This window comes from Siphateles boraxobius, unplaced genomic scaffold (assembly GCF_051911475.1).
Source record: "Siphateles boraxobius isolate OS27281-9 unplaced genomic scaffold, OSU_SipBor_1 43, whole genome shotgun sequence".
NCBI classification, from domain to species: domain Eukaryota; kingdom Metazoa; phylum Chordata; class Actinopteri; order Cypriniformes; family Leuciscidae; genus Siphateles; species Siphateles boraxobius.
The window spans coordinates 66165-81853 of NW_027509064.1; the positions used below are offsets into that span (position 1 = coordinate 66165).

Below are 15689 nucleotides of genomic sequence, written 5' to 3' on the forward strand. Positions count from 1 at the left end.
GTTCGGCTGCGAGTTGCACTAATGGCTCAGCCCACTGCTCACCCCACCCTTTCGAAGAAGCTACGGTGGCTAAAACTGGACAAACATATCGTCGTCTGAGACAGCAGAGAATAGCCAGGGTAAGCCAAGAGTGTGTAACATTATCACTGTTTCTGTACCACAGTCCATTATAAACCACATCATGGATAAAGTTTACAAAGCCATAGTCAGGTGAGGATCAATGGTCTTAATATATAATATAATAATAGTAATCAGCTGATTGTCTCACAAACGTAACCAGCACATTTCCCCCCACATAGCAAACCCATAATACAGCGAGGGAGAAGAACCACATGAAACTATGCAACTATACAGTATATTTTTTCTAACAGGGTAGTAAAAGTTTAGCTGGCTAATATGAGCTGTAACTGTGGCTGAGCTGGTTAAAGCGTAAAGCCTTGTTTAAACTCGACGCGTCCACATGAGCCCAAAGGTACGCGCAGCAAAAATGGCATGATTGTAACAGCGCGTGCGCCTCCGCATCCCCTAGTCACCATTTACTACACACAATAGCAGTGGCGGCTGGTGAAAAATATCTGAGGTGGGGCTGTGTCATATTCTGTCGGTAACATGGGAGTCTTTTAGTGTAGTGGCTTCGAGGTTGTGGAATGCTCTTCCTCAAGACATCCGTCCAACATCCACTCTTCTCTCCTTCAAAAACACATATTGGATCTGATTCTGTATATTACTCTTCAGCTCAAAGTCTGTAAATTAAACATTGTTACTGATATGCCATTTGTTTGAATCCCTCTTTGTTTGTATCTTTAACCTAACATTGTAAGTGACCTCTGTATATTAGGCCTACTTTCTGCCCTTGGTATGTGTATTGTGCTTTGGTGTTGATTGTTCTATTCCTTAACCCAGTCCCAGTGGTTCTCAATCTTTTTATAGTTGTACCCCATGAGGCTTTTAACATCTTACTTCGTACCCCCACTCTTCAGTCACACCTTTTTCAGTAAGGGACTATATTTGCCCCCTTAAATCAATTTAAATAAAAAAAATCAATAGAGAAATGCGCAATGATGGTAAAAACAAAGTGATGCTTTTAAATGTTAAATTAAAACTGCCAATAGGTGGTGAGTCATCGAGTCATTCATTCAGTAACCGAGCAAGTGGATGTATTTATGAATTAATAATTGAATCATTGACTCTAATGATTCGTTCAAAATTCAGATTTGTTCACAAACACTGCTGTGTGCTGCAGTTCTGCTGTGGCTTTTGTTGGAGCTATTATTTTGTTGTAAAAAATACTGAAAACTGCGGTGTAGCCTAAATGAACATCACTTAATATTATTTCTTTTGTTGAACTGTTGTATAAAATCAATGTCACATTTGCAATCGTGTGGACCTTCATATAATGCGATCAACATTAAACACAGGAACTCACACAGGGAATGCGTCTGTATTGAAGAGAGTTTGAATCTTATATCGATCTCCATGCACAGCCTGCGTCTATATTTTTTGTGCATGCTAGTAAGTGCTAAATCTCTTATTTTACAAAGGTACATTGTCTAGAACGGTAGTATAGTGCGATTTGCCAAGGCAGAAATCTGCACGAGGATGTCATGTATTTACAGAATTTTACCTGATAGAAAAATATGCTCAGTTTAAATCTTATTTTAAGGTGAGGTCGACTTAAATGAACGGCAAAATTCAGCATTTTGTTCCCGTACCCCCTTGTGTCACCTCACGTACGTAACGTTACGTACAACAGTTTGAGAACCACTGCCTTTACATTAGGGCTGAAACGATTCCTCGAGTTACTCGATTACAAAAATTCCTCGAGGCAACAACTCTGCCTCGAAGCCTCGTTAAATTCCTATGTAAAATGTAATTCACTATACGCGGATCTATACTATAGCGCGTGATACATTTTGAATTTATTGGGCACGATGGCGGAGAGTAAAGATGTCCATAAACGGCAGAGAATGTCTAAAGTTTGGGATCATTACATACTTAAAAAGGAAGAGAACAAGGTGCAATGTGTCTACTGCGAAGTAGACCTGGCATACCACAACAGTACGACTTCAATGATTCAGAATCTTAACCGAAAACATCCACTCCATGCTCTCACCAAGCATCACTGAAACATAACCTAATGGTCTTGTAGGATTACAAATTTATTTAAATGTTTTAATTTAGGTTCAACAGTATTAAAACTGAGAAAGTGCACACACCGTTTTCCATTTTTGAGGCAATCAAGGTTTTGGACATTAACCTCTTGTCACATCTCAAAGGTCAGCTGGGCCTTTTGTTGATCTAATCAGGCTGATTGGATTAGCATCTCAAGGCTCTGAGTTACACTGTTACCTGATTAAATCAGGTAACCAGCTGAATCATGTACTTTCCTTTACATGTTTTGTTCAAGAGTCCCCTCCTCTATGAAATTAATCCAACCCCCTTGAAAGGGTATATGAACTAAATGTATACTGCCTTAGTTAGATTTGATTGAGATGACTACAGCGACGAAATAAAGAACTTATACCTCAACAATCTCCTGGTCTGCAACTCTATCTTTTCTACACTAGAGAAGGAAAAAGTTCACAACAGTCTGTTCACACCGAACGCGAATAGAGTGTCAAATACGCGTCTAGTTAGACGCTTAAACATTCGCTCGAGTTAAAAATTTTCAACTTGCGCGGAAGACGTTCGCGTCATTCGGGACGCCCAGCGCGAATGATGCGTCTATTCGCGTCTTTGCACTGACTTTGTATGTAATCTACTCGCGCAAATAATTAAAGTTGCGTTCGGTGTGTGAACCCCTTCACTTACACACACACACACACACACACACACACGCACCCTCGTCTCTCTCACGCGCCAGTCAGATCAATTGCGGCAAGGCATCACATATGCTTAAACTTTCATGTAGCCACGCAACAATAATTTCAGCATGCATTCACTGTATACACCGCGACGTGATGGAGGAACACATTTTGTATTGCAGTCTTTGCGAGACCTTGTTTGTATGTCACGTCTTCCAAATAGTTACAGACAACAACAAAAAATGAAATTCCCCAGCCTGCTTCTCCAAATCCACTCGTACTTTTGGGGAAGACATTTTAATTGGCTACCAAAGTAATTGAGCATAGAACATTGTTGGCACTTATACTAAGTTGGTAAAAATTGCAATAAATAGGCCTAGTTTTGGAGCCAAATGTTGGAGTTGGAATAAGTTTTTTTTGTTTGTTTTTTGAGAAATAAAAGCCAAATGCTTGATCATTTTGCAGCCACATCATTTTCGTTATGCATTATTTGTTTTAGTTGTTTAAAAACACACAAAAAACTATCCGATTACAAAAAGAATCGATAGCTGCAGCCCTACTTTACATATCTTTGTAAAGCGACCTTGGGTGTTGGAAAGACACTATATAAATACAAATAACAATAATTATTATTATTAATAACCAGCCAAACACATTTTAACACAAACTGCATGATACCAGTGCTTTGTGATGAAGTCAGTAATTATTTAATGCCATATTACAAGGCTGAGGCATTCTTACACAAAAACAAACAAATTGCACAAACTTTCCATTTGCATTTGAAATTTAACTCAAACGGTTTACTTTCTCAGACAGGTGCTGCTTCCCTCTCTCCCGTAACTGTCCATGCTGGATCTGTCACTGTTGTTTTAAAAAGTAATCACCAAAACAAGGCATTAGCATGACCGAATCCAGCTAGCCAGGCCTTTCTAGTGTACAGCTCATACAGCTCCAATAGTGTTGCTGCTGTCTGATAGAGATGCGCGCGCAGTTTGGGACGCTAAAGGAATCGCCCATAGCTGACCTGATTGGTGCTCGCTGATTGGCTACAGATTATGTCAAACATTTATATCTTAAATCAGCAATTGGCTAAACTGCTCCAGAGACCCACCTTTCTGGGGCGATTTCTCCAGCGCCCCAGAGCTGATCACGTGCACAGAGGTGGAGGGGACGTGTAGAAAAAACAGACATTTTGAATTTATATCATATTTTTGACATATACTGGGTGCATTTAATATCTCAAACACACAAATATTGACAATTTGTATATATTATTTATTTATGTATTTACATGTATTTATTTATGCATGTGGCTCATAATAAAGTCTGTGGTCTGGCTCATGGGGGGGCGTCGCCCTAGCGCCCTCTATTGGCCAGCCGCCCCTGCACAATAGGCTTTTTTTCTCTGATTTTGAAAACTCTTCGCGATCGACTTAAAATGCTTCCAAGATCGACTTGTCGACCGCGATCGACGGGTTGGTGATTCCTGTAAAATACTGTTTTATGGTCAATGACAAGAGTACTAATCCGCTGTCTCACAAACGTAACCAGCAAATTTATCCCCACATAGCAAAGCCATAACACAGCGGGGCAGAAGAAACTAAGTTACATGTAACAATCCAACTACATATTTTACACCACTGACAAGGGAAAAGTCATTACTCACGGTGTTTATGGCTAGCTTCTAGCTTTCTGCTGCTTCTCTTTCAAGGTAGTGACGAAACGCGCTCTGTAGCGATGTTGGTTCGCTGTCGGCTACGGATGAAACATGACGTCACAATATGTCGACCTTCATAGAAGGGGGTGCCCGCGGTTATTTAGATATAAATGTCTCATTCTAAGGTGATAAAAACATTATGGTTTTTCAAGTAAGTTCTTTATACACCACTGAAAACATAGTTATGGATGTCATATTGCATTTCTGTTAATATATACTCAATTTTTAAACATTGCACCTTTAAATTATATTAGTATAATAACACGATACCACTATTGCCAGTTAAATTAAATCATTAAATCAAAATCCATCTTTGCAGTGCAGAGGTGACAAAGCAGTTCTGACATTACATTAATGTCAGAACTGGCATTAATATATTTAGCCTACACTCCATTTGCAATTGCATAAATAAAGCTATGAGATAGTTTTTTTAATTCAATATTTAATTATGAACTGATTTCTAATTGTAACAATTTAATTAAAGGGTACTTTAAATGTTAAACTAAAACCACCAGTAGGTGCCAGCAAGTCACTGTCTTAGTGAGTCATTCCTTCAACCGATTTGATCAAACGGCTGATTCATTCAGGAAAAATTGTTCAATGAATCGTTAAAATGATTTGTTCAAAACGCAGATTTCAGTCAAAAAAAAAATCATCGCTGTCTGTTGCATTGAGACTCTGCTATGGTTTCATTTTGAAATTCTCGTCGCCGAAATACAGGGAAACTAAACTATTGACAATATTGTTTTATGTAACTCACAATGTTCATTTATTGTTCATGATTTAACTGTTATATAAAATAAATATCACATTTGCTATTCTGCATGGGAAAACAGCCCTCTTGCTGATGTGATAATGTATGATAACATAATGAGATATAAATATGAGACAAAAACTTTTCCAAAAATTTTTATTTCCCAAAAATACCTATAACTGCACTGACACATCACGCAGTGAAAGCAAGCATGAGAGACAAATGCGATGTAAGCTCGCAGTGCCTCGTGCATAGTAAAACGATGATTACAATATCACAATAGACAATACACAACGCACACCACTACTTAGATGAACTGAAATTAACCACCTTTCTTCTCCTTCTCTCCTGCTGATTGCATGAGACCGACGTAATGCTGGCACAAATGTGACGCGAAATGTGACGTGAACAAGTAAAAGCCAAAAAGAACGAATAATAAATAAAAGAGTACGCTAATGGTTTTAGAAGATAGTTTTAATTTGGAAAACATTTAGACATGTCCAAGCCAAATTGCCATTGAAAATTTAAGAACTTTCATTAGTAAAAATAAGACATTAAGACTTTTTATGACCTTAAATTTTAAAAATCTAATTTAAGACCTTTTAAGACCTTTTAAGGATCCGTGGGGACCCTGGTTTAAATAACATATTTCAAATCAGCTACAAAATCTGACATGAACTGTCCCAAAAATATTGTTTCTTATGCTCAAATAGCATTAAAAGGCGTATTTTTCAGGCTAGACCAGCCAATGCGCATGTGCAGTCCAAAGCTCGAGTGTCAGGTTTCTATGGGAAACAGAGCTTCTAATGGAAACTCCAGTGACCATGGCAATGACATTACCTATCAGCGATTGGCTCTTTTACTTAGAAGGCAGGATAATTCCAGGTATTACACCATATTGCACGTTGCAGTTTCTCCCATTCATTAGTAATAGAAGTGAACAGTATTTCTAAATCTAGTGAATCTAGTGAAGCACGGTGATGGTTTGGGCTGCAATATCATGGCATTCTCTACTGTGGCTTGATGCACTGCCATGGACTACCAAACCATTCTGGAGGATCATGTGCAATTGTTCTAACTTTGTAGTCTGAGGGGTGTGCCAAGTATCAGCATGATAATGCACCAATACACAGCAAGACTTGTGACAGAATGGTTTGATGAACATGAAAGTGAAGTTAAACATCTCCCATGGCCTGCCCAGTTATCAAATCTAAATATTTTTTAGACACTTTGGAGTATTTTGGAGGAGCAAGTCAGAAAACGTTTTCCTCCACCAGCATGAGAGTGACCTGGCAACGGTTCCGGAAGAGGAATGGCTTAAATTAAAATGGCTTTTGTGTTTTTGTCCAACCCCTGTAAGTTAGTCACTATTAACTTTGTTTATTGACAAACTGATAGCTCATTTAATCCTAAACCAGAGGCTTTTCTTAAATAAAACAAAATTCGCACACCCCCTCACTTCCTTCCTCTTTACGGCCTCAGTTCCTGTCTGATATGTATAGTAGCTCTATTATCTATTTCACAACATCAAAAACATTAAAATCAGATGAACACTAAAAAGCAAGTAACAAGATGTTTTGGGTTTTTTTTACATTCTTGCCAGCTCTTTTTAGTTGAATATGGCTGTCGGTCCTATTTGAATTTCTAAATATGGTTCTGTTCATGCACAATTTGATAATAAAAGGTTATGTTGAATGCATTAACTGTCAATTTATGTGTTGTCTGTCACATCATTAACATGTTAAGCTGCAACCCCACTTTTGAAAAATCCCTAGAAATGGCATACCCAAACTAAAACAGATATAGTTCATGAACCCTTTGTACTAAAAGCACAAGTATGATCTCATTTGAAAGCTGACACCTGGCAGTTTATTGTAAATGTAGAATTAATTATTGTCATAATGAAAAAAATTGTTAGAAATAGCTTCAAAGTTTTGTAAAGTTATTAGAATTGTATTTTTCAGGAAACATCTTCAAGAAAATAAAATTGAAGTTGGCATTGTATCAATCTATGAATACACTGCAACTAAAGCCACACGTCTGACCAAGTTACTGTATATTTAAAATCTGAACATGACAAGTCTAAAACTCTGTATTTAGGAAAATGTTTTTCAAGATCATGTCATATGACCTTATTTTGATTAGACTCTGAAATGCAAACTGATGTTTATTGTCGTGTTCTAAGCATCTATTCAGTCTATTGTCTATATTGTTTTGTGGTGCAAACGAGCCCCATTCAGTCTCAGTCTCCCCTGCACACATTCACACCTCTCCGGCCTGGTTATGGCTCTAAATATGTTTTTCTTTTGTCTTCATTATAATTACTAACGACTGGCTATTCACGATGTTTCAATCACTAATTTCTTTTTTCAAAGTTCTCACTTCACATTTGAAACTGTATCAAATGACCTTCTTGAAAAAAAGAAACATTTCAGTAAGCATTCCGATTTAGAAAAATTCATAAAAAGAACAGCTAGGTGGCAGGTGCACCTAGGGCTAGCTAGCATGTTAGCTTAGCACACCATCAATACACGACAATTTATGAGATTAAAACCATGTTTGTGCTCCAAACTTACTTTATAGTGCAAGTAAAGTGTTTTAAATAACCTTCTGTGATCTGATTTGGCTTCAGATAAAAAAAAAATCAGACATAAAATATATTATTTTATAGTATTCTGCACAATGATAAAGTCTATATCGATTAGCATTACATTATGAATATAATCTATTATTATGAAAATACCTGACATGGTTCGAAGAACACAGGTAAATCAAATATCATTGCAATCATGTTTATTGTCTTCAAAACGTCTTTATCTGCATGTTACAGTGATCTCTGGAAGCTTTGTTTTAGTCAGAGACTTCCTGAATGTCACATGATTATGGCACTTCTTCATGTGTTCCATATAGACTGCCTGTGCACAGGAGGCCCTCAGGCTGCCAGTATGGATTGAAAACACAGTACATCTGAGTATCCACCGCTCATAATGATTACATCGGCCCATTTGGGTATAAATTCAATAAATATTATTCCTGTCTATATAAATCTGACGTAAACCTATGAGAATCTATCAATATTTCTCCAAATCTGCACATTTTTGAGCTAAAAGCCCTGAGGGACGTTGTTTTGTCAAGCGCTGTCATGACGACCTCACAGGAGATTTTTTTTCTGAATGAGAGCGGCTGACGCTCAATTCATATTAAAGGTATCGACTCATTTTTTGATTACATAACTCCTGACACAAATTAAGACATAACTGTCACTATAAGTTTCTCATAATACAATAGTGGTCAAATACTGAAACTTGAGTCTTATAGGGTGGGTTAAGGTTGATACTTTTTGATGATGTCTAGTTTGGGTTAGGTTAGGTAATAACTTTAAATCTGATAGTAACTTTGAACTATTTCAACAAAAAAACGCTTCAGTGCGTCGGCACTCTGGCAAAGGTTTACAGGTTAAAATACGGCATCAGGCATGTGCCTCATAAGTTATTCTTTGCTGTCAAACTAATATAAGTGTTTTTCACCTCTCTCAGGTAATGAATAATGTCAGAAAAGACCAGTATGATGTAGTCAGAAAGTTAGACAATCCTCCTATAGTGTTAAGACGGGAAAAAAAGAATCTGGGGGGAAAAAAAATGGAACCAGTGGGTTTTTTTGTTGTTTTTTTGACAAAGTATCATAATGCTACTGCCCTGGAATGTCAAACAGTTTCTGAGAGTTTCAATCGAAATTTACAGTCAAAACTATACGCCTAATAGTAACAATTCAATTCTTAAAAGACATGGGGGCAGGGGCCTGATGATCAAACTTTACAAACGCCCCTGAAATACACTACCATTCAGTAGTTTGGGGTTTGGGGTCAGTAAGATTTTTTTAAAACATAAAAAAAAAAAAAAAAATCATTTATTTGATTAAAAATACAGTAAACCACGGAAGCCCTGAACCGCAACGTAATAAAAAAAAAAAAAAAATCTAAAATTCCGAGAATAAAGTCGAAACATTTAGAGAATACAGTCTTCCGTAGAAGTTGCGTGTGTGCTTGCTGTTGTTTGACATTGCCGCACAGGCATTCATAAAGGTGCGCGTCCACTGGCCTGGTTTCTCCCTAGGTTTTTTTCCTCCATTCTATCACCTGATGGAGTTTCGGTTCCTTGCCACTGTTGCCTTGGCTTTTGGCTTGCTTAGTTGGGGACATTTAATATACAACAGTATTATTGATCTTGATTATTGAATAAAGTCGAAAATCTGTATTAGAGAATAAAGTCGAAATGCAAACTTTATTCTCGAAAAGCTATAATTCTTCTTTTTTTTAACGTTGCAGTTCAGGGCTTCCGTAGAAAACCCTATTGCGAAATATAATTTAAAATAACATTTTTCTATTTGAATACTTTTTAAAATGCAATTTATTCCTGTGATAGAAAAGCTACATTTTCAGAACTCTTGATTGTCACATGATCCTTCAAGAAACATTTCATGTTATCACTGTTGAAATCAGATGTGCGGTTTATTTATTTGTGAAAACTGATACTGTTTTTTCAGGATTTTTTGAGGAATCGAAAGTTCAAAAGACCCCATTTACTTGAAATTGATTTTCTGAAAAGTGTACAAGTCTGCAACTTGATAAATATAATACATTGTTGCTAAATAAATGTATTAATTGATTTCTAAAAATGTTACTGATCCCAAACACTAACTATGTGAACAAAGTCATTATGTTGCATTATTAATATTGATGGAGCTGGAGGAAGGCTCTGACCTTGGGTGGTTTGAAGGGGTAGTCTGGTGTGAAAGCGATGTCCAGGAAGAACACTCCTCCCTCATACACTGAACCTGGAGGACCCAGGATAGTGGACCTCCACTCATAAATGTTGTCTCCTTTAGGGCCGGCACTAAGAACAGAAGCAGAAAGGTACATTTTCTCAAACAATAGCACAAAAGTGTGTATATCTATAGCAGCTTTGTCTAGAAATACATCAAAATAGTGCATATAATAATTTATTTTTAACCACAAGCTGTTTTCTGTGAATGTACAAGAAGAACTGTGAACAGTGCAGCAAATGGAAAAACTATTTATACAAACCAGTGTGTTTATAATTAAGAAAATACATTGAACTACTATGGTAAGAAATACCAGTTTGCAATATCAAGCAGTATAACAATATACGCAGTTTAGTACAGCTAAAAATATCTAGAAGTGGATGACACCGAAAGTCAGACGCAGCGAATTTACAAATATCTGCTCCCGCCATTACGTTAAAAACCACCTTTCTTTGATCTTCGGTAGCTTGCCTAATAGGTCAAATACATACAAAAACAAGTCAAAATGCCAGACTTGGCAAGTATTCACAAAAACACTGTTGGTAAGTCTTAACGATATAATTCACCTTTAAATGTTGTGTTTTTCTTAGTCTTGATTTCTCACATCTTGTGTACTTTCTCTGGGCATGTCGGAGTGAACTGCGGCGCTAATGGCGTTGAGTAGCCGTGCACAGAAGACTGATTTTCGTTAAATACATTACATTTCAGTTTATTAATTACTAAACCCTATCGTATACCCCAAAATATACGAAACGTGATGAATCCGACCATTCTGTGATACTTCTGCGTCGTTTTTTAAAAGCTTGATGCTGGACACTATTCACTGCCATAGCGCCATGAACGATTAAGAGTGGGACTTTTTTATAGCCTTTGGTTCGAAAAAGGAAGATCGGCATACTGCATTATAAGCAGAGTTTCTGCACACTTTTCAAAGTCAAATTTAAGGCTTTTTAAGACCCGAAGAAATAAAAATTAATACCGTGCATTAGGGGTGTGCACTATTGACAAAAATGTCTCGATATTTTCAATTTTTTGTTGATAATTAGATAATATTTTACTGATTGTGTTTTTGTGCTTGGTGCCATGGCTGGTTTAGGCCTGTTGTTGACAGCTGGCTCACGAAGATATTCATATGTTTTATATTCTATGCAGTGGTCAGTTCACTGCAGTGACAGAAATAAAAAAAAATTAATAAGGGGTAATATTTGCCACCTTAAATTGATTTCCAAGGTCATTTTCACATTATATATTGTGATTGTTATCATATAATGTCACATCAGCAAGAGTGCTGTTTTTCCATGCACAATTGCATATGTGATATTTATTTTATATAACAGTTAACAGTAAGGCTCAATCCCAATTCACCCCTTGCCCCTACCCCTTGTTTTTGAGTGTACCCCTTGGCCCTTAAAACAGAGTTTCAAGGGCCAAGGGGTTGAAATATTTCCCTACGAAATGGAACAACCCTTCATGAACCCGATACGTCATCAGTTGTCGATGATCGCTCGGATGTTACGGAAGCGAGTTTTTACAGGATTTCTCCATGACAACGTCTGACAATGAGTGCCGCTGCTCTTACCTCTGAGGAAACATGATGATTATACCCTTCCTTCCTCGAAATGTATGTCTTTACTGTTTCGGAAAGGTAATTTATTATACAATTTCTTAATTTAAATGACTATATTATTATATTAGTAAATAAAGTGCATGGTGGTGTCATCTGGGTCTAAATTTAAAAGTTTAACTGTTTGCGAAGCCATCTCGCCGGTGATTCGCGATGTATTCTGGGAACTTTCTCGTAGCTCTCCGTTCGGAGTGTGCCTCTGAAAAATCTCTGTTTCGAGGGCTATGTAGCCCTACCCCTTCGCCCTACCCCTCTATCACAACAAGAATCGGGATACCCTACCCCTAGACGTGAACGCGCTAAACGGAGGGGTAGGGCCAAGGGGTAGGGGCAAGGGGTGAATTGGGATTGGGCCTGAAATTTTATAAACATTATTGTTTGATTTCAATTTAATGATTCACAGAACAAACACTTGCTTCTTTCCCGAATGAATCAGCTGTTTGAACAAATCAGAGAACAAAAACTAATTTGGGAACATACCTATAACTGCACACATCACGCAGTGAATCACGAGAGACAAAAGCGATGTCAGCTCACAGTGCCTCGTACATCGTTAAAACAATGATTACAATATCATAGACAATACACATCGCACACCACTACGCACAAAGAATGATCTTACAATTGAACTGACATTTACCAACTTGCTTCTCTCCTCCTGTTTCGCGTACAGGAGACATGCGTAATGCTGCCGCGAATGTGACGCGAAATGTCACGAGAACAAGCAAATCCACAAAGAAAGAAAAATAAATAAAAAAGTACGCTAATTAGATAGTTTTAATTTGGAAAACATTTAGGTATGTCTAAGTCAAATTGCCATCGAAAATTTAAGACCTTTCATAAGTAAAAATAAGATTAAGACTTTTTATGGCCTTAAATTTAAAAAATCTATATTAAGACTTGGGCGATTCCACAGTTTCTGTCCACAAGGGGTGTAATGAACTATATAAATTGAATAATACCCAGTTGTTGTACTTTTTTATTTTTAGTTCACAATTTTGTTAAAGATAGATGTAAGAAATAATAAAGTTACTTTTATCCCACTAAGCCTTGGCATTATCGTATAATGAGACTTTATTTTATTTTCCGTCCCCAGAAATTGCAGATGTCAGGGTGGGACATTCAGTGCATCTGGATTTTTCCTGTCCCCAGAAATTGCAGATGTCAGGGTGGGACATTCAGTGCATCTGGATTTTTCATAAGTAATTTCTTTAATTTGCTTTAATAAAATCCTGAATTTTGGCACATAACATATTTTGGTGTGTCTTCTACAAAATACTACTACTAACACTGAAAGTATAATTCCCTTAATCTACCACGATGCAATGGAAACATTTACTAACGTTCGTTACACTTTCTGTCCAAGCATTTACGCACGTTAAACTATGGTTCTAAAGGAAGCAGAGATATAATTTTTCCATATAATTCTATCAGTAGCAAAACGATAAAAACATCTTGTGTGGGTTAAATTCTCATATGCGTTGCTACATGATAAATTGTTAATAAATCGGGATAAAACAGGGGCCGAGATTTTCTGTCCAAAAATCATAACGCTCGTACATTTTATTCTGACGCTGAATTTCATCTCCTAATGTCTTCAACGGTTCTCCTGTCAGAAATAAGATTGTCTAGGTCACGGTCGCTCTGCGTGGGAGGAAGCCAACTGCACACCAACTGAAATATTTCAGGTCTTTTATTGTTTTAATACTTATGATTTTGGCATACAGCTCATGAAAACCCAAAATTCCTGTCTCAAAAAATTAGCATATCATGAAAAGGGTCTCTAAACGAGCTATTAACCTAATCCTCTGAATCAACTAATTAACTCTAAACACCTGCAAAAGATTCCTGAGGCTTTTAAAAACTCCCAGCCTGTTTCATTACTCAAAACCGCAATGATGGGTAAGACTGCCGACCTGACTGCTGTCCAGAAGGCCATCATTGACACCCTAAAGCAAGAGGGTAAGACACAGAAAGAAATTTCTGAACAAATAGGCTGTTCCCAGAGTGCTGTATCAAGGCACCTCAGGGGGAAGTCTGTGGGAAGGAAAAAGTGTGGCAAAAAACGCTGCACAACGATAAGAGGTGGCCGGACCCTGAGGAAGATTGTGGAGAAGGACCGATTCCAGACCTTGGGGGACCTGCGGAAGCAGAGAACTGAGTCTGGAGTAGAAACATCCAGAGCCACCGTGCACAGGCGTGTGCAGGAAATGGGCTACAGGTGCCGCATTCCCCAGGTCAAGCCACTTTTGAACCAGAAACAGCGGCAGAAGCGCCTGACCTGGGCTACAGAGAAGCAGCACTGGACTGTTGCTCAGTTTTGCATGTCATTCGGAAATCAAGGTGCCAGAGTCTGGAGGAAGACTGGGGAGAAGGAAATGCCAAAATGCCTGAAGTCCAGTGTCAAGTACCCACAGTCAGTGATGGTCTGGGGTGCCATGTCAGCTGCTGGTGTTGGTCCACTGTGTTTTATCAAGGGCAGGGTCAATGCAGCTAGCTATCAGGAGATTTTGGAGCACTTCATGCTTCCATCTGCTGAAAAGCTTTATGGAGATGAAGATTTCATTTTTCAGCACGACCTGGCACCTGCTCACAATGCCAAAACCACTGGTAAATGGTTTACTGACCATGGTATTACTGTGCTAAATTGGCCTGCCAACTCTCCAGACCTGAACCCCATAGAGAATCTGTGGGATATTGTGAAGAGAAAGTTGAGAGACGCAAGACCCAACACTCTGGATGAGCTTAAGGCCGCTATCGAAGCATCCTGGGCCTCCATAACACCTCAGCAGTGCCACAGGCTGATTGCCTCCATGCCACGCCGCATTGAAGCAGTCATTTCTGCAAAAGGATTCCCGACCAAGTATTGACTATTGAGTGCATAACTGAACATAATTATTTGAAGGTTGACTTTTTTTTTTGTATTAAAAACACTTCTTTTATTGGTCGGATGAAATATGCTAATTTTTTGAGACAGGAATTTTGGGTTTTCATGAGCTGTATGCCAAAATCATCAGTATTAAAACAATAAAAGACCTGAAATATTTCAGTTGGTGTGCAATGAATCTAAAATATAGGAAAGTTTAATTTTTATCATTACATTATGGAAAATAATGAACTTTATCACAATATGCTAATTTTTTGAGAAGGACCTGTACATCAGATAAAAAAAAAAAAAAAAATACCACCACCACTTTTGAAACGTCTCACGGCATGGATGTACCAATACAAATAAATAAAACATCTCCAGTTAACTAGCAGAGCATTCATTTTGTTCATTTGTTAAATAAGAGGCGATCTAGCGCTGAAATGTTTTTTTTTTTATTAAGTGAATGAATAATCAAAGTGCTCGTTGCAGCAGCAATCAGTGGCGCGGATACAGTGTTCTCTTGTGGCTCGCGCGGTGCACGGTCTTCACTCGGACGCACGCTTTAATCCGTTGGGAGACTCCCTATTCGTTCCGGTGTAGGAGAACTCATGTTGCCACTGCCAAGCTCCGCTCTGCTGTTGTGTGCCTGTGCGCCGCGCATGGAGGTGGGAAAAAGTCGCGCAAGTAATTTATGTCACGTGATCGGCTTTTTTGATCGGCGCTTTTGGGGTTCGCCGATCAATCTATTTTTAGCCAATATCGGCCGATCATGATCGCCGTCCGATCAATCGGAGCATCCCTAATTATCTCTCCTAATCATATTTAGCACACCATGCCTAATAAATGTCTGAAGTAGCTTATATTTATTATTTTAAAAGGAACACACCGGCAGGCCTAATATGAAATCAAAAAACTTTTCCAAATACTTTGTAGGCCACCATTCATGCAGCATCATATTCTGTAAATCAGGCTATGTAAATTGCAGCCTATCATAGAGAAGAGAATATCCTTATCTTGTAATTGACATGAACATGGAGACTAAAAGTCATCATTAATATTTCAGATTCTTAATTTAAGAAGTGTATTCAAGAAATTAAACA

The 15689-nt window shown here is 37.9% G+C and overlaps 2 protein-coding genes across 3 annotated transcripts in view; one reads left to right on the forward strand and one right to left on the reverse strand.

Annotated features, from left to right (window-relative positions):
* nkiras1 (NFKB inhibitor interacting Ras-like 1) overlaps positions 1-15689 on the forward strand; it is a 375749-nt gene that overhangs the window by 12509 nt on the left and 347551 nt on the right. The gene's annotated exons all lie outside the window — the stretch shown is intronic.
* Positions 1-15689, reverse strand: part of LOC143708778 (ubiquitin-conjugating enzyme E2 E1) — a 58828-nt gene that overhangs the window by 6423 nt on the left and 36716 nt on the right. For both annotated transcript variants that reach the window (XM_077200094.1, XM_077200095.1), the window contains exon 4: positions 10035-10167. In XM_077200094.1, the coding sequence (XP_077056209.1) occupies positions 10035-10167 (133 nt within the window). The remainder of the gene's footprint in view (positions 1-10034; positions 10168-15689) is intronic.